The sequence below is a fragment of the Esox lucius genome, chromosome 15, assembly GCF_011004845.1.
Source record: "Esox lucius isolate fEsoLuc1 chromosome 15, fEsoLuc1.pri, whole genome shotgun sequence".
Lineage (NCBI taxonomy): Eukaryota > Metazoa > Chordata > Actinopteri > Esociformes > Esocidae > Esox > Esox lucius.
This window is the reverse complement of record NC_047583.1, coordinates 27,647,907-27,666,199: the sequence shown is the minus strand read 5'-3', so window position 1 is coordinate 27,666,199 and position 18,293 is coordinate 27,647,907. Positions and strand designations below refer to the sequence as shown.

Genomic DNA, 18,293 nt, shown 5'->3' with positions numbered 1-18,293 from the left:
AGACCATCGGTCTCCTTTTAGCTGAAAGCTCTTTGATTTTACCCATGGAGATGCATTACAAAAGGAATTCCAATGCATGTGACCCAGTGGCGTAGCATGGTGACGCCAGGCCCGGGTGCAAGATGTCCTTACACGCACCCCAGCCCCTGGGCAAAAAATGATGATGCGGTATATACTCATGTGTAGCTGATCCTGGCAGAGAATAACCTCACATCCGACGTCTGACTAACATAGATTAACACAACATCAAATAATAATGAAAATAAATTATGATCATGGAGGCCAAGCTCGGGCCCACCAGGCCCTGGACCCCCGATAGTGACACCAGTGATACGACCGCATATTTATACCCCAGGGAAACTGGAGCAGGTGAAAGGCATCAATACGATTCCTGGAGACTTAGACCAACTAAAAAGAATATATAATTTCATAAGAGACACCACTTTGTATTATATTATTTAATGGAGCCATTACTTTTTCAACTGAGGTTTTGCAGATGATAAAACGCAATACTTAATGAGATGTTTTGTGTCTGAGAATTATTGTTCAAAGAAAATTCTATGCCTTCTCCTCATTTGTGCTCAAAATATGACATGTTTGTGTTACTTAATTTTTACATTAACTTTGGGTCGTTTTTAACTTCTTGTGTTGGCTGTACACCCTTTTTTTGGCCGTATGGATAGAATATCATTATCTCGTCAATGACACACTGCCAGAGATTTGGCATTCCATCCCATAACAGAAATGACACATTTGTCATTCACATAATTGGTAAAGGATAATATTTCAGAAATGCCATGCAGTCCGCATTCAAATTGCGATATTTTCTGATTTAATTGTACCTTTTTGAAACCAAGCAAAATATTATAACCCGGGATGTTGTTTTTGGAGACACGTTATCCGGAACTAAAGAGACCTCGATTAATTTTCCACTACGATTGTAACGTATGTTGCTCTTATACTGTCGGCATGTTTCGAAGCATTGAAAGCTAACGTTCACCTTTGGCGATAAATTGAACTAACTATATGGTTGTTTGAAAATGTTAACTCACTCACGCTCCTGTCTATCATGTTGAATTTAGAAGGAATGTTCTGATGTTTGTCTGCAACAATGGAATGTGATATTTTAGATACGTTAGAACAAGTCGGGTAAGCAAGTATGCATCATGCTGCGCATCACCCTGATGGTATGCCATTATAGTTTCGCTGTTTTTTCGGTAATTAAAGGGGACATTTTGTTATTGTTGTGATCAAGGGATTGGTGTTGACAATATGAGCGTTACTCGTTGTTCCTCCTGTATCTTCCATGCAAAATCGAAGTACTCTCGTCGCTAAGCTTAACTAGCATTACTGCTGTCTTTTGGTGCGCAGGTATGACGGACCTCTACAGAATGAGGAGACTCTTGTCAAAGCATGTGAAAATGGTCTATCATCACCGGATTATGTTAACCTGTGCATTTGGTTAGTAACACGTCTGAAACCGTTATGTGATCTGGAAGAGAGCATTACGTCAGGTGTAGGTGAGCCAACAGACTATCGGTCACCCATTCTCATAACCCATTTGAAATGTTTTTGGTTGTATCCGATGCAAGTCACTGTTATGTTATTTCTGTATTCAGGTGACACTGATGGCCTTCAGTTTGAGATGAGTGGGTTGCTGAAGGAGTTACAGTGCCCCTATCAAGGCCTTGTCTCCGGGATTCTGCAGGAAGGGCTGAAGACCAAAAAAGAATATCTACAGCTAGCATGTATGTATTTAAGTAGCTTGACATCAAAACCTTGTTGTTTGTAATTACACCTTTTGTTAAAAGTATGAAGGTTGTAAAATCGAACAAATGTATTTATAAATCCCTTTTTACATCAGCAGTTGTAAATGTGCTTTTACAAAACACCCAGCCTGAAACCCCAAGGCGCAAACAACAACAGTGTAGAAGCACAGTGACTAGGAAAAATTCTTAAAAGAGCCCAAATTTTAGGAAGAAACCTAGAGGAACCAGGCTCAGAGGGGTGATCAGTCCTCTTCTGGCTGTGCTGGGTGAACATTTCAAGAGTACAAGTTGTATTAATTCATAAATGCATGTGGGCTGTGTTCAGAGTCTATAAAACCTAATCCAGGTCAAAAGCTTGACCAGATTGGATAAGGACAGGGACAACCTTGGGGGAGGAATTGTCAGCAGAGAGGCAGCTGGAATCGTCAGGTATCGTCTTGATCTGCAACACAACCAGGAGGACTTTGGACAGGGACAGCAATGAGTCTTTTGAGCCTTGTACTCCGGAGGTGTGGGCCAAGGCCTCATGTACTCCTCAGTTTAAAACAATGCAGGAGACAGGGAAAATTTAGAGAGTGCATTCCTTAGAACTACAAGGATTTACAACGGATAAGGAAAACTGACCCTACTCCCCAGCACAATAATATAGCAGCATTAAAACTTGGGGCTGAGACAGGGAAGTTCAGTGATCTGTGGAAGCAGGAACTCAATCCACCCACATTGCCAAGCATCAATCAATGGGTCACCAACCAACCGCAACCACCTTGAATGAGGACTGAGTATTGTCAGCAGAGTTCACTCCAGCTGCATGATGGACGCAACAGAGAGACAACAAGCCAGTGATTCTGTCCCTGAATGGCATTGGAGAGAGGGCATCCCAGTGGTGATGAGAGTCCACCTGACAAGACCGCAAGGGTGGACAGTATCAAGCCTTTCCATTCACCTTCACACCCCTGGGCCAGACTGCACCTAATCATAGACCATGCTGTAGAGATGAGTCTTTAGTAGACACCTGAAAGTGCACAGAGTCTGAATTTCTAACCTTTATTGACAGATCATTCCACAGTAGTGGAGTTCTGTGAGAGAAAGCCATGCCTCCAGCTGTTTGTTTAGAAATTCTAGGTACAATTAGAAAGCTTGCATCTTGCGATCTTAGGTTACGTGTAGGTATGTATGGCTGGATCATTTCAGTTAGGTAAGTAGGATTTTAAAAATAAAACCTTAAAAGACACTTTAAAATTTTCATTTTCCATGGTATTAAAGCTTCATGAATCTCAAACCACCTCCTTGTCCTTACCACCTTGTGTGGACTACCTTCTGTTGTCACATGTTAATGATGAATATTCCCACGTGATTCACAATTGAATGTCTGCTACCAACTGTGTTTGATTTTGGCAGTTACGTATAGTGGAAAAATAATAGAGAACTTGTTCAAATCAAGGGAGAAATACATTCAGTTATTTATTGGAAATATGCAGCACAGATGTCTTCTGTGACTGTTCCATTACCGTTCCATTGTATAGATGGTTACTCAGTGATATATACAAGATAGGCATGTTAGGCATTTGAATTCTATGACAACAGATAGGCATTTGAATTCTATGACAACAGAAACCACTCTTTCACGACAACCCCTATACCCAATGATCAGTCCCACGTTCCTGCGGGTTGACAGTGCGTGACTTCCTGAGAGAGAATCTAAACACAGATGTTTTGTTGTTCCTCAAAATATAGAAACATTGAACTTGTAACGAAATATACATTCATATAGTCGTAATACAATCAGAATAATGGGACAGTTAACCAGCGGGGGATCTGTAATGGTATGGGCAGCCATCTCATGGAAGTCATTGGGTCCATTGATTGCTTTGCGTGGTCATGTATAACAGCCAATGTGCACCCTGTGGTGCAAACACTGTTCCCTATCATGCTATTCCAGGTTGATAACGCACCCTTACACATTCAATAAACAAATTCAAGAGTGGTTTTATTCAAGAACATGTCAAACACCTTCCATAGCCTCCCCAGTCACCAGATCCGAACATCATTATTTTGTTTTACAAGGGCTAGACAATTAGCTGACTAGTTTATTCAGGTGTACTTGCTCACAAATGCATTCAATACATGTCGTGGATCCCTAGTGGACTTTTGAGAACCACTGCCCAAAATTCTTAAACATGTAACTCCCTTAGCTGTGGGGCAGTAGTGCAAATACAGGAGGAAGGGGATATGTTGGGAATTAGCCATTTTCATAACTCGACTCCCTCTTGATATAAAAGAAATAAGAACAGAGTTGAGACGGTCAGCTAGTACTGAAGTCACCATCTCTCATGAATTGCTGGCTTGTGGAATGCTATGGTCCTTTTGGTGTGTCGCAGCTCTGCCATGTTTCTGTTTCTTAACCTGTATCATTATTCTACAGTGTTTTTAGGCTCTGAACTTCAAGCAGCGCAGATTATAAAGAGCAAGTCTGTTCAGGACAAAGAACAAAAAGACAGGAACATATTCCAGGATATCTGTGAAACACTGAACCTCCCAGAGCCTAAAGACCAGGGAGTGGCAGAGCTGTTCTCTACGATTGAAAAAAAGGTGTGTTTAAAGCCTCAAGCAGCGGACTTTCTTTTTCAACTCAGGTTTGGTTAAACTCTGGTTGGGTTAAACCAAATCTGCTACAATGGTCTTCATTACCCATCATCTGTGAAGATGATTTGTCTTGGTTTTCAGCAGATGTATTTTATTGTAATTATCCATTTCCAGACAAACGCACTGCTTCAAGAGCTTCCAAAGGATCACATTGGAAATCCAGTACTGAAGCACTCCCTTGAAATTAAACAGTGGGTAAGCAGACTTCATTCAGAGTTCTTACTATTTTTGGGGAGTTTATCTTGATGAGCCGTGAGGGGATGTCAAGTGTGTTAACTGAATCTGGGCCTCGTCTGTATCCATAGGAGAGGCTGGAGAAGATCAACAAGCTCCTGTCCTCAGAGTATGAGTGTCGACGGAGGATGCTGATCAAACGTCTAGACGTCACCGTGCAGTCTTTCGGCTGGTCAGACAGAGCCAAGGCAGGTGGATACCGTGGCCCTAGTAGTCAAAACAGCTTTCAGAATAATAGGGGCTAGGCGATAAAACAATATAAAAAAATAATCCAGCTTTTGCAAAGAATTTGATGAACATCAAGACTTATTGCAAAGCAGCTTAATTTGTTCCATGTGCATTTCCACTATACAACATTTTGAGGCAGAGTCAAACTGACAAATATGTAATTCCATTTGGGCTTATACAGTGGATATATAGTCTACACACCCCTGTTAAAATGGCAGGTTCTTGTGATGTAAAAGAATGAGACAAAGATAAATCATGTCAGAACTTTTTCCACTTTTAATGAGACCTATAATGTGAACAATTCAATTGGAAAACTAACTGAAATCTTTGAGGGGGGAAAATAAAAAAGACCTAGTTGCATAAGTGTACAACCTGCTTTTATTACAGCACTCAGTCTTTTTGGGTAGGAGTCTAATAGCATGGCACATCTTGACGTGGCAATATTTGCACACTGTTCTTTGCAAAAGCGCTCCAAATCTGTCAGTTTGCGAGGACATCTCCTGTGCACAGCCCTCTTCAGATCACCCCACAGATGTTCAACTGGATTCAGGTCTGGGCCCTGGCTAGGCCATTCCAAAACGTTAATCTTCTTATGGCGAAACCATGCTTTTTTGTATTTGGGTGTGTGCTTCGGGTCGTTGTCATGCTGAAAAGTACATTTCCTCTTCATTTTCAGCATTCTAACGGACGCCTGAAGGTTTTGTGCCAAAATTGCCTGGTATTTGGAACTGTTCATAATTCCCTCCACCCTGACTAAGGCCACGGTTCCAGCTGAAGAAAAACAGCCCCAAAGCATAATGCTGCCACCACCATGTGGGTATGGTGTTCTTTGGGTTATATGCAGTGTTGTTTTTTCGCCAAACATACCTTTTGGAATTATGGCCAAAAAGTTCACCCTTGGTTTTATCGGACCATAACACATTTTCCCACATGCTTTTGGGGGACTCAGCCGGGCTTGGATGTTTTTCTTTGTAAGAAAATGCTTCCGTCTTGCCACCCTACCCCATAGCCCATTCATATAAAGAATACGGGAGATTGTTGTCACATGTAGGACACAGCCATTACTTGCCAGAAATTCCTGCAGTTCCTTTAATGTTGCTGTAGGCCTCTTGGAAGCCTCCCTGACCAGTTTTCTTCTCGTCTTTTCATCAATTTTGGAGGGACGTCCAGCTCTTGGTAATGTCTCTGTTGTGCCATATTTTCTCCACTTGATGATGACTGTCTTCACTGTGTTCCATGGTATATCTAATGCTTTGGAAATTATTTTGTACCCTTCTCCTGACTGATATCTTTCAACAATGATATCCCTCTGATGCTTTGGAAGCTGTCTGCGGACCATGGCTTTTGCTGTGAGATGCAACTAAGAAAATGTCAGGAAAATCCTACTAGAATAGCTGAACTTTATTTGTGATTAATCAGAGTCACTTTAAGTGATGGCAGATGTGTAATAACTTCTATTTAACATGAGTTTGAATGTGATTGGTTAATTCTGAACACAGCCACATTCCCAGTTATAAGAGGGTGTGCACACTTATGCAACCAGGTTATTGTGTTGTTGTTTTTTCCTCTTAAGATTTTAGTCTGTTTTTCAATTGAATTATTCACATTATAGGTCACACTAAAAGTGGAAAAAAGTTCTGACATGATTTATCTTCGTCTCATTCTTTTACATCACAAAAACCTGGCATTTTAACAGGGGTGTGTAGACTTTTTATATCCACTGTATAATACTGCTTTCGTTGACGGTTGTGTTCAAGAAGTTTATGCTATGGCAGTAATAGGTGGCTACAGTACTGTAACTTGTTTAGTTAATCATTTATCAAAATATGTTCATGGACGTAATTGGATTTCACTAAAAAAACAAGTCACTAGTCACATTTATTACTAAATAATTGCTCATAACACTGAACTTGACTGATGCTTGTCACTTTACATGTCTAATTAAAAAGTTATGACCCAGCTATTGACAATTGACCCAGCTTTTCTAATTTGAGCATGGTTCTACTAGTGCTACTATCTTAAATTGGCAAGGCCCCATCTGCTCTCTCTATGATTGAATTTCATTCCCTGTCTTTCTTTTTTAGGAAAGGGTTGACTGCATGGCCAGGATATACCAGCCTAAGAGACAGTCCCTGGCCCAGAAGTCGTCTGTAGGCATTGCTCACCTGTTGGCAGCCAGGGACGATATCTGCAATGTGGTGAAGACCAGCAGTGGCTCCAGCAGAGAGAATACTGCATGTGCTGTCAATAAGGTACTGTGAGTTTAGTGTAACCAACAGTGGAATGTCTTATGAGTCTTCAGGCCAAGAACCTTAGTAAAACCTAGCATTGGAAAAAGTGTTATAACTGACCGAATATGTGTTCCAGCCATTGTCCTTTCATTGACTTACCATTGTGTTTCACTTCCATAGATTCTGATGGGGAGAGTGCCGGATCGCGGTGGTCGGCCCTCTGAAATAGATGCCCCCCTCCCTGAGATGCCAGCCTGGCAGAAGAGACAAGAAGGTGGAGGGGGTGGTAGTTGGGGAGGGGGTAAGGGTGGCTGGCGAGGAGGGTTTGGGGGAGGGAGTGGCGGTAGATGGGGTCATGGAGGTAAGAGGGGCCGTTATCACTACTAGAGCCAAACAAATGTGTTTTACTGTATAGTGGGCCCTCCTCTTCACATAAACAAAAAAAGGAATTGGTAAATATAACATTAGCTCGGTAGAAGCTTACTTAGTCCAGTATATTAAGAATTGGTCTGAACACTTCATGATGAGGATCCTATACAGAATTGTAGCATGTCTGTTGTAACAGACATGCTACAATTTTGATCAAAGCCTCACCTGGAACATGCTTTCAATAGGGCTGTCCAAAACATGCCACCAGTATAGAAGATTGGAGTACAGGTGTTAGTGATTCCACAGACGGCGTAGTGTATGCTGGTTTTTGGTTATTTCTTTCAATTGGTACCTAATGTTGACCAAGACCACCAGGTGAGGGTAGATCCTAACTAATTAGTGACTTAATTGAACAGTCCACTACATGAGAGGAAAACCTTCAAACGTTTGGCCCTCCGTTGACCGGTTAGACACCTGTGGATTGGAGGGTTCCCCCGACTCTTTCCATGGTCCCTTTAACTGTCATTCCTAAACCATCATACCTGTCACTGCCCCTGCTTTTAGACCCATGTTACAGTTCCCACCAAGTGAGTTAATCCTTTGGCACAAGTCAGAGTGGTGGGTGATTGCCTTTAAAGCTAACGACAGGGTTTCGTTGACCTACTTCTGCTGTTGGCTACAATACCAAAAGGCTATAACTTCTTGGTGTGGTTGATAGGTACGTGGAGAAACAGGTTACATTAGTTTGCTCTGCTTTTCAACACTTTTAAAAAAAACAAAATCTGTAATACAGTTGTTAAAATGTTTATGACCTAACTTAAGTAGTTTTTTTATTTTTTGCTCAAAAATGTAACTATTATATAAACCCTACTCATTGGTAGTTATAAAAAGGAGTTTTGCCAATTTGATAAAAGATGTCTGTTTATTGGTACCTGCTTTGCCTAGGGCAACACTAATGCTTTGTTTATTTTACATATTGATGTTTGATGAAAATGCTGTACAATATTCAACTGTATTGAACTCATTATTTTACGCCCATTTTTCCTCCCCCTCATTTTCAACTATTATGAACTGTCTGTGCAGAGTTACTGACTGAGACAGACTTTTTTTTTTTTGATTGATTTTTGCTTATTTTTTACTGATGGGATATTTGTAGTTTTATCAAATGAATATTTTGGGAAATTGGAATCATGTTGATTTTCATTTGAAGACTCCAGCCTTGATAGTCTTTAATATGCAGGTTGGTGCTTTAGCCTGATAGACATGCAACAACTTTTGATTTGTCTTAAAAAGTCACATTCAACATGAAAAAAGAAAATACATTCTGATTGAAATGGGTAGATCCCTTGTTGTTTTTGAATTTTCCAGACACTGTGTTAAGTAACACGAAGTATCATTTAGTTAATTCAACCCAGTGAAAGGGCTAATTAGGGTCAGATATTTAAATAACTTTTGTGTTTTCTTGTCAAATTACCATGCAAATTGGAGATACTTGCCTTTAGTTATATGCCTTTAGATGTCATGGTTTTTCATGCAATTGTATTTCTGTCTATTGCGACAGGCTGTTCCTCCTGTTCATGAATCCGCAATCTGTCAGATTTTGATGTCAGTATATTGCGCTTGTGATTTAGGAAAACCTTTTTCACAGCTTAGTGTCCTACTGCAGAGAGTAGAACAAAATAATTTGTTTGTTAAAACAGAATACTGCATAAAATCTGTCGATTACATTCATCCAATAGTGTGTTCTTGGCAGACTTCCTCATCGCCAAAGGTGGCACTGGTCTGGCCTAGCTGACATCTGACTCGAAGTCCCAGCTATATTACAATAATTCCATGCACTTGTATTGAAATTGAGTGAGGTGTGTAGAATTTGTATTTTAGGGTGCACATTTGTATGCATATAAAATATTATCTGGTGAATACATTTTGTGAAATACTCATTTTTTTTTTTTAACCCCAGATATAACTGACCCATTTCCTATATTACAATGCAAACATTCTACATAATGCCCCTTTAAGCCTCTCATCCTGTACACAAACTTTAAAGCTGGATTGTTGTTGTTCCTGGTAAAGTACATTAAATTCCATGCCCTGTTGGTTTCTCTGTTAACAATTGTCATGCAGGATGCTAACATGACATTTGATGACTTCTGTAATAAAAAAAAAGGTTAAAAAATAAGCAGACAAGCTGTTTCTGCACACTTCAGAATTCATTCTGCTGCTACCATCAAGTCACATCACAAAGTCAAATGAACCAATACCAGCCATACATTCACAAGTTGTAACACTAACGCGACCATGTTTCACAGAGCTGGTATGCAATAGCTGTTTTGCTTCACATCTTATCTGTCCAAAACACTATTCAATTCTGTTGAGGCTTACTAACCATTTGCATCTTAAAGGTGTACCCTCTGAAGTTCCGCTGGGGTCCTCTTCCTATGATAGTCTTTATAAAGTTTACTGTCTGCAGTTTAACCCCATATTCATTGCATAGCCGCAGGAAGTAGAGGTGCTGCAGCCTCCTCTGAAGAGATTCGGAAATTCGCATACAGTTTGTCCACCACAAGTTTGTATGTGCTACAAAGTGTCACTACAGCCAACGGACAAGTTGCCGGTATTTTCTAAAACTCACTTTAGATGTGTAAATGATTATTACTCAGTTCAGCTGTTTTATACAAGACTCAATATTATCATACTTTCAAATATTTAATCTTAGCAGAAATTAATCCTTTAAATACAGTTCTTTAACATGGAACACTTAGTTCATTTACAGGTAATACATTGTTTATGAGTAACAACATACTTAGCTGGGGATTTTACAATGTGTTCAGCATAAAATACAGGTGGCCCAATTCAAATTGTTTTTTTCTTTAAAAAATACCAATTAGTTAAAACAAATCAGAATTTAGCTGCCTGAGTAAAACACAGCCCTATAATAATATACAACACAACATTCTTACAGATAAGCTATGGAAAAACTAATTTTCATGTAATCACTTCCACTCTAATAAGACAAATCGAGATAATAGTATGATCTTTAAAAAAAAAAAATCAGCATGTAACAAGGGTCTTCAAAAGCTAACCAATGTATACTCAGTTCCAAGGTAGTCGTTTTCCAGTTTGTTTCTAATAAATATGGTCAAAGTTAAAACACACATTTTGTCTCCTCATTCCTTCTAGACACCTTTGATTGGGTGGTTCTCCAAGAGTATCAATAACCATCAGTACCTTTTCTGAAAATAATTTTTACAGCCCCATCAGAAAACTATTCTTACTGTTACTATAGAGGTTTCTGTGGCTGCTAGGCTAAAAAAAAAAAAAAAAAGATTACTGTCCCAAATGGCATCCAGTCTATTCCTCTAATTGCTCATTGCCTACAGCAGTATGTAGGGAGTAGGGTACCATTTGGGAAGTTAACCAGGTAAAGGGTAGAGTATTAACTCTGGTTTAGCATGTATTGGTTTTCAATCTGGTTAGTATGCAGTTTTATCTGAAGGATGTGTTTCTCAAGTAGCAAAGAATGACCAAATATTTAACTGGGGTAAAAACAAACATTGTGCCTACTATAACCCCTGCCATTGTTATCTGAACTACAGTGGGGAGAACAAGTATTTGATACACTGCTGATTTTGCAGGTTTTCCCACTTACAAAGCATGTAGAAATCTGTAATTGTTATCACACTTCAACTGTGAGTGGTGGAATCTAAAACAAAAATCCAGAAAATTACATTGTATGGTTTTTAAGTAATTAATTAGCATTTTATTGCAAGACATAAATATTTGATACATCAGAAAAGCAGAACTTAATATTTGGTACAGAAACCTTTGTTTGCAATTACAGAGCTCATACATTGCCTGTAGTTCTTGACCAGGTTTGCACACACTGCAGCAGGGATTTTGGCCCACTCCTCCATACAGACCTTCTCCAGATCCTTCAGGTTTCGGGGCTGTCGCTGGGCAATACGGACTTTCAGCTCCCTCCAAAGATTTTCTATTGGGTTCAGGTCTGGAGACTGGCTAGGCCACTCCAGGACCATGAGATGCTTCTTACGGAGCCACTCCTTAGTTGCCCTGGCTGTGTGTTTCGGGTCGTTGTCATGCTGGAAGACCCAGCCACGACCCATCTTCAATGCTCTTACTGAGGGAAGGAGGTTGTTGGCCAAGATCTCGCAATACATGGCCCCATCTATCCTCCCCTCAATACGGTGCAGTCGTCCTGTCCCCTTTGCAGAGAAGCATCCACAAAGAATGATGTTTCCACCTCCATGCTTCACGGTTGGGATGGTGTTCAGGGGTTGTACTCATCCTTGCTCTTCCTCGAGTGGAGTTTAGACCAAAAAGCTCTATTTTCGTCTCATCAGACCACATGACCTTCTCCCATTCCTCCTCTGGATCATCCAGATGGTCATTGGCAAACCTCAGACGGGCCTGACATGGAGCCCCGGACCGAGGGAGATTGACTGTCATCTTGAACTTCTTCCATTTTCTAATAATTGCGCCAACAGTTGTTGCCTTCTCACCAAGCTGCTTACCTGTGTGGACAGGTGTCTTTTATACAGGTAATGAGTTCAAAGAGGTGCAGTTAATGAGTGGAGAACAAGAGGGCTTCTTAAAGAAAAACGAACTGGTTGGTAGGTGATCAAATACTTATTGTCATGCAATGTGATTTTCACAGTTGAAGTGTACCCATGATAAAAATGACAGACCTCTACATGCTTTGTAAGTAGGAAAACCTGCAAAATCGTCAGTGTATCAAATTCTTGTTCTCCCCACTGTATGTTATAAGTTTATTAAAGTACGAAAAAAGTGTTTTCATTTGAACACATTTAGGCGTACATATTAGTATGTAAAAAGCACTTAAAAAATATTTTAATTATATTAAAGCAGTGCTGAGAAATTAAGTACACCTGAAAAGTTTGGTCTTCTTTGATATCCTATATTTTGTTATATGGATAATTCTTAATTCCAGGACTCAACAGATAAAGGTAACCTAAGTAATACTAAAATGATACAATGCAATTAGACTGCTGCCCCCGCGACCCGGCCCCGGATAAGCGGAAGAAGATGACATGACATGACAATGCAATTATCTATGCAAGTAGAACAAGCAGAAATAACAAAAACAGAAATGCAATTGACTTGTGTGGATTTCTTGAAAATGGGGACAATAATTTTTCCACACATTTTTTTTAATACAACATTTCAATATATATTTTGAACAACCTAAGTATCAGCTATCACACCATGTAAAAAGACAACCTTATATTTTCTGTTTCTCAAAAAATTAAATGCAACTGGATTAATGTCAACTCTGTCAGACACCATAAAAGGCATTACATTTTTAAATGTATTGTGAACAACACATGTTAAAATAACTTGATTGTTTAATTACAGCATTAGATTATTCATGTAATACAAAAGGGTTATGTTTAACAAGAGCTATGTAGTAGGGCTTATTTCATTAGCCTTTTAGCATTTTTACTTTAGCTCTTTTGAAGCAAATGCATCAAAAGTGTGTGTTATGTTGCAGAACAGGGATTACATTTTGTTTTTCATAATACTGACCAGAAAAATCTCTTTAAGCAGGTTAGAAATCAGTGACAGAGAAGACAAGCCACTGATAGTGTTAACAACAGATACTTAAAACAGAAATATTTCCTTAACAGTAAAATAATTTGCTTGATAATTCATTTAGAAAAAAAACAAATAAACATAGCCTTTCTATCAGATCGTTCAGCATTGACAAACAAACCAATGAAGTTTTATTAATCTATCAGGGAGATAGAGTTGACGTTTTATATTTGTGAACATGGTGAATTAAATATAATTAGTTTAAACTATTATGACCCTTCTGATTCCTGCTAAGTTTAGGATTTTACAAATATTTTACATAGACCAAATCAGAATTTCAGTAATAAAGTTTTTTTTTTATATTGTTAAATATTGTTTCATGTAACAACGTGCAATTACAAGAAATGTAATTATTTTTCAGTAAACATTAATTATCTTTAATTATTTTAGACACTTATTTTGGCAGAGACATTTTCAGGCATAGAGCTGACAAAAATACTCTAAATATTTTTCCTAAAATGTGCCTAAACTATAAAAATAAATATTCCCTGCTGTACAAGGATTGTTCACATTTTTTTATCCCTGAGATTGTACACTCCTAAACAATGATTGCGATTGATTCGAAAATAGAGTAACCTGGAAAGAAACTTAGTTTAGTTTGGTCTAAACCATATAGGTCGGTGGTAAGACTTCATCAGAAGAGCTCTCTCAGGACCTCTGAAGAACGATTGATGCTTGTGATTCCAGAGTTAAAGAACCATTTAAGCCATTTGAAGCCAATAATTCCAATGGATATTCTACATACAGTATTGAGAAAATTCCAGACAACTGGGAAGACTGAGGCAGGCAGAATTCAGCCAAGGAGCCAACAAGATGCTCAAAGAAATTTCTATGAACCCCAGGGTATTATCACGGGATCTACAAGTGACCCCTTCTACAATCAATGTCCAATAGCATGACCCAACTGTAAGAAACCGTACATACATGGACTACCTGGGAGGTCAGAAGGGAAGAAAACATCTGGTCTTATAAATAATGTAAATGCATGATGACGTTTGTCAGACAACACCTGGTTGAGGAAAATTCTACTGCAATGTGCTCTGGACAGAAAAATGAAAGGTGGAGTTATTTCACCACTATGCCTGAAGTCATGTTTAGCTAAAAACAAAACACTGCTTGTGAACCATAAAGCATGGTGGAAGGAGCATTATGGTTAGGGGCGGCCTGAGGGTCTGACCAGCTTGCAATCATAGTCAACTATAAATTACACATTGTACAAAGAATACTTGAGAACCTTCTTGACCTGATGCAAACTGAGCATGCAAAAAAAATTCTAAAATCACACAGTTGGAGCAGTTTTCCAAGGAAAAGAGCACAAACCCCTGCCTGCTAACTTAAACGCTTAGATAGTTAGCAGAAACTTAAATTATTGCCAAAAGCTAGGGATGTTTTAGTCTTTCCACACAAGGAAACTGCATTTCTGTACATTAGTTAAATTAACACACGCTGACATTTTCATTGATATTTGTGAAATTCAGTTACATTTTAAATGTCAAGTGAAAAATATCAAAGGAGAACTACAGTATTTTGTGTGCGAACCTGTTATACAACACACCAAGCACTATAGTGAACAGGATGACAACATGATTATTGCTTTACAATTACTATGTAGGTCCATATTCTTACTGCTTTTTCTTGCATCTTTTCAATTATAAGGTTAGCTCTTTAAAGCCACCCATCAAGTTATTTAACTATCAGTTATTATGAAAGAAGACAAGGAAAGGAAGACATTTCTTACTATTGGGACATCGATCCCTTAGTCTGACCATAAACAAATCTGTAAAGATTTCTATCTGCTAAATTGGTGTGACACAGATAACTTTTTTGTACTATGATAATCAAAGTAATGGACAGTAACTCAAGCCAAGAAAAGAAAACATGGCAATTTAGAGATTGTCATTCACAACACAAATTTCATCAGTGTCATTTCCTCTATGCATTATAAAAAATGAAACCTTTCCAATGCAGATGTATACACTTAAATATTAGCAGGTACTGATATGATGAAAGCTTGCTATAAAGGGCTTTTTTAACAATAGTTTTGGCATTCATTTTAAACACTCAATAGATTGTTTAAATTACAGTTTAAAGTAGCGTTAAGTCTTAAAAAGAACTAAATGGATAAAATTACCGCATTTCTCAACATGTACATAACATCGTAATCCACTTCAAGCCAAACCCTTTGTCAATCATTTTTCATTTCTTTGACATAAATTTGACGGAATCATTGACCCTTTCCTAACATCTGCCTCCTAACAAACAACTGCTTTCAAACCAGTATCAATCCAATATCCACCCCATGTCTTACTTAAGTTCTCTTAGTCAATCAACCAACAACCAAAGTAAAAGTACTAAATACAAGAATGTTTTACAGTTTGTGACAAAACCCAATGCAGGATTTTAAAAGGGACTGTTCCTTTAATGGAACTGGCCTAATGTTTAGTGTATCATCTTTGACAAGCATTGGTAAGATAAAAATACTATCAATTCCAAGTATGTTCAATCAACTGAATGTTTGTTAACACCATTTTTAAATGATACATTCTATCTACCTCAATCGCACCAGAAGTTATTTGTACTTAACAGTATAAGATTCTTCAATGATTTCAGCTCTTTGGTTGCAAAAAACCCAGGTTTCCCCAACGTGGGGTTTACGGGCAACAGAACAAAACTCCTCTTACAAATCTCAACATGATCTCAGTAACAGGCCTATTGCTTCCACAGCTGGAATAAGGAAACATCTCAACACTCATCAGACAAGTGCAGTGCACCCAAGTTCTCCTTCATTTGAAAAGTAACCATTCTACACATCCTTCAGGAGTTTTTAATCCAAACATTAGTCAAGTCCTTCACAAAAGGCCATCATTCAGCAAACACATTGTAAAAACTCAAATCTGCGATAAAAATAGATCTGCGCTGATAATGATATACAATAATCGGATACAGATTTTAACTGCAGCTTCAGCATTATTTTGCTATATACAGTATGGTAGTGTACTGTAAAAGTGCTGGGTTTCATGTCTGTAATCATGTAGTGTAAAAAGCCCACAGTGATACCTCAATAATACTGTTCAAGAGGGGGACACAAAGACGTCATTCTTTCCTCAGATGGCGACGCCGCTTCTTTTCTGCCAGATTCAGCCGCAGTGTCGCCTCCGATAATACTTTGAAAAGGGGGGCAACCGCTAGCGTCGCTGTTATAGAGCTAAAGGCCACACCCTTTATAGAGCTAAAAGCCACACCCGTTAAATAGAGCTAAAGGCCACACCCCCACGGCACTGCAGTCTAAGAGGGTTGAAGTTTGCACTTAGATGAGCCTGGAGTTGCGCAGGAACTGGATGAGGACTTTGTAGATGAACGTGTACTGGGAGATGGTCTGCACCATCATCATGCGCTGCTGCCGGAGCATGTTCAGAACGGTCGGGACGTCCAGCATCTGGAGGAAACGGGGAGAATCAGAACACAGACGACCTATGGTAGCACGGCATTTCACTGGTTCAGGGGCCTATTTGATCGATTGATGTCGAGGTGTGAAATGCTCGCACTGCCCACAGAACAGGCTTGGGATCAACACCTTTCAGGAGGGGCTAAACATTCTACAGCTCTGTGTTTACCTCGTTGTGCTCAAGACAGGCAATCATGATCTCAGAGAGGATGACCACCCCTGTGCGGCCCACTCCGGCACTACAGTGGACCAGCACGGGTAGGTTGGTGTTCTTCGGGTCACTGGTGCTGTTGGTATGTCTTCTCACGGACTGGATCTCCTCCAAGTACGCTGGGGAATAAGAATTATATTTAAGACGTCACAAATCTAAATGCCAAGATATCCCTATAAACCTTTCAATTAGAATGAAACTGCCTAATTGACCTCATCTTCTTTCGAGTACTGATTTCTCATCTTAAACTGATTTCCTAGTTTGAACACATGGCCATTTAAATGTTCCAACTCCACTGACAGAGGAAGCCCTTGAAGTCCTCTGGACAGCCGTGGTCCGGCCAGTCAGTGTACTGCAGGTGCCAGACGGTGCGCTCCTGCCCCGTCAGGAGGTGTTTGATCTTCAGGCCCGTAGTGGCGTAGCAACCGGAGTCCGTCCTGAAGCGCGTGGTGATCTTGAAGCGTCCATATGTCACTGTGTTGTGGCGGGAGCCCAGTCGTGGCCAGTAGCGGAAGCTCTTCTCCCTGCCGCCCTCCTGGGATTAGAGGATAGATGAATGGTAACCAAAACACATGGTGTAACATACGGACATAATACAAATCTGTTTATCCTAGAAACACTCACCTCCTCGGCTGTAACCATGGCGATGATGGCCACGCCCTGCTCCCACACCATTTGCCAGAAGTCCTGACAGGTGTTGGAAAGAGGACCCTGGGAGGCGATGTAGTTCCACTCCTCTCCTCCCACCGTGATCTAGGAAACGGTAGACAAGGCAAGCGGTTCATGACCTCTCACCAATAACGCATCCGTGATCTCCATCTAAATCCACAGCAGGTTTTAGATGGAGAGCATTACCCTAACCAGGAAGTATTCAGTCAGTCATCATGCAGTAAGCAAAAGAACAAAAGATCAAAATACAATTCATGTTGTAGATTCTTCACAGTAGCCACCCTTTGCCTTGATGACATCTCTGCACATTCTTTGCATTTTCACAATCAGGTTTATGATCCCCCATTAACAATCATACAATTATGAAACTTCAGAAACTACTGAATACATTTTCTTGGTACTACAGTTATGAAATGGTTCGACTACATTCAGAGGGGTGTCTACAAGAAAAATGTGTCTTTTCACTTGACAGAAGTCAACTGCTGATTTAGTTAGCTAGACAGTAGAAAGGAGCCATTTGTTAGCTGACATTAGTGCAGCGGAGATGAAACAGCCGTAAGTAGATCTGGCATACGCTACATTTAAATTCACCTCCCGCTGCCCCCTTCAATCACTGTCAGTCAATTAACATAAAAGTCAATTATAAGACCCTTCTGAGACCTTTCACTCTGATCTGATGTACGCTAGATAATATCAGATATTAAATATTGACATTTTTAAATTGTCATTTACATTTTACATGCAAATTGGTCAATTTTGGACGTCACTATCACCAGCTCTCGCTAGTTCACAGGGAGGAGAGCCAGTAAGCGCTGGGGATGGCGCAGCACGGGAACCAGATGTGAACAATGGGGACAGAAAAA

General features: G+C 39.6%; 2 protein-coding genes across 8 annotated transcripts in view; one reads left to right on the top strand and one right to left on the bottom strand.

Moving 5' to 3' along the window:
- The first annotated feature begins 950 nt into the window (after positions 1 to 950).
- On the top strand, positions 951 to 9,396 carry fam98b (family with sequence similarity 98 member B). Its single transcript, XM_010878704.4, has 8 exons — positions 951 to 1,149; positions 1,372 to 1,520; positions 1,620 to 1,748; positions 4,192 to 4,358; positions 4,527 to 4,607; positions 4,718 to 4,834; positions 6,959 to 7,126; positions 7,286 to 9,396. Exons 1-8 carry the CDS (start codon positions 1,112 to 1,114, stop codon positions 7,490 to 7,492), a joined length of 1,056 nt encoding a protein of 351 aa, XP_010877006.1. The 5' UTR covers positions 951 to 1,111; the 3' UTR covers positions 7,493 to 9,396.
- A 6,519-nt stretch (positions 9,397 to 15,915) lies between these two features.
- Positions 15,916 to 18,293, bottom strand: part of ptpn21 (protein tyrosine phosphatase non-receptor type 21) — a 28,431-nt gene continuing 26,053 nt past the window's right edge. For 6 of the 7 annotated variants that reach the window (XM_020054280.2, XM_020054279.3, XM_020054282.3 and 3 more), the window contains 4 exons: positions 17,386 to 17,514; positions 17,062 to 17,296; positions 16,720 to 16,880; positions 15,916 to 16,541 (listed from right to left, as the gene is read on the bottom strand). In XM_020054280.2, coding sequence (XP_019909839.2) covers positions 16,413 to 16,541; positions 16,720 to 16,880; positions 17,062 to 17,296; positions 17,386 to 17,514 — 654 coding nt within the window. In that variant the 3' untranslated portion in view covers positions 15,916 to 16,412. The remainder of the gene's footprint in view (positions 16,542 to 16,719; positions 16,881 to 17,061; positions 17,297 to 17,385; positions 17,515 to 18,293) is intronic. The other variant, XM_013137443.3, reaches the window with a different exon arrangement.

Bases quoted from the DNA above. Each gene is read 5' to 3' on its own strand.
- fam98b (XM_010878704.4), top strand. From the start codon at position 1,112: ATGGAATGTGATATTTTAGATACGTTAGAACAAGTCGG. The intron at 1,150-1,371 runs GTAAGCAAGTAT...TTTGGTGCGCAG, and splicing joins GATACGTTAGAACAAGTCGG to GTATGACGGACCTCTACAGA. The intron at 4,608-4,717 runs GTAAGCAGACTT...CTGTATCCATAG, and splicing joins CCCTTGAAATTAAACAGTGG to GAGAGGCTGGAGAAGATCAA.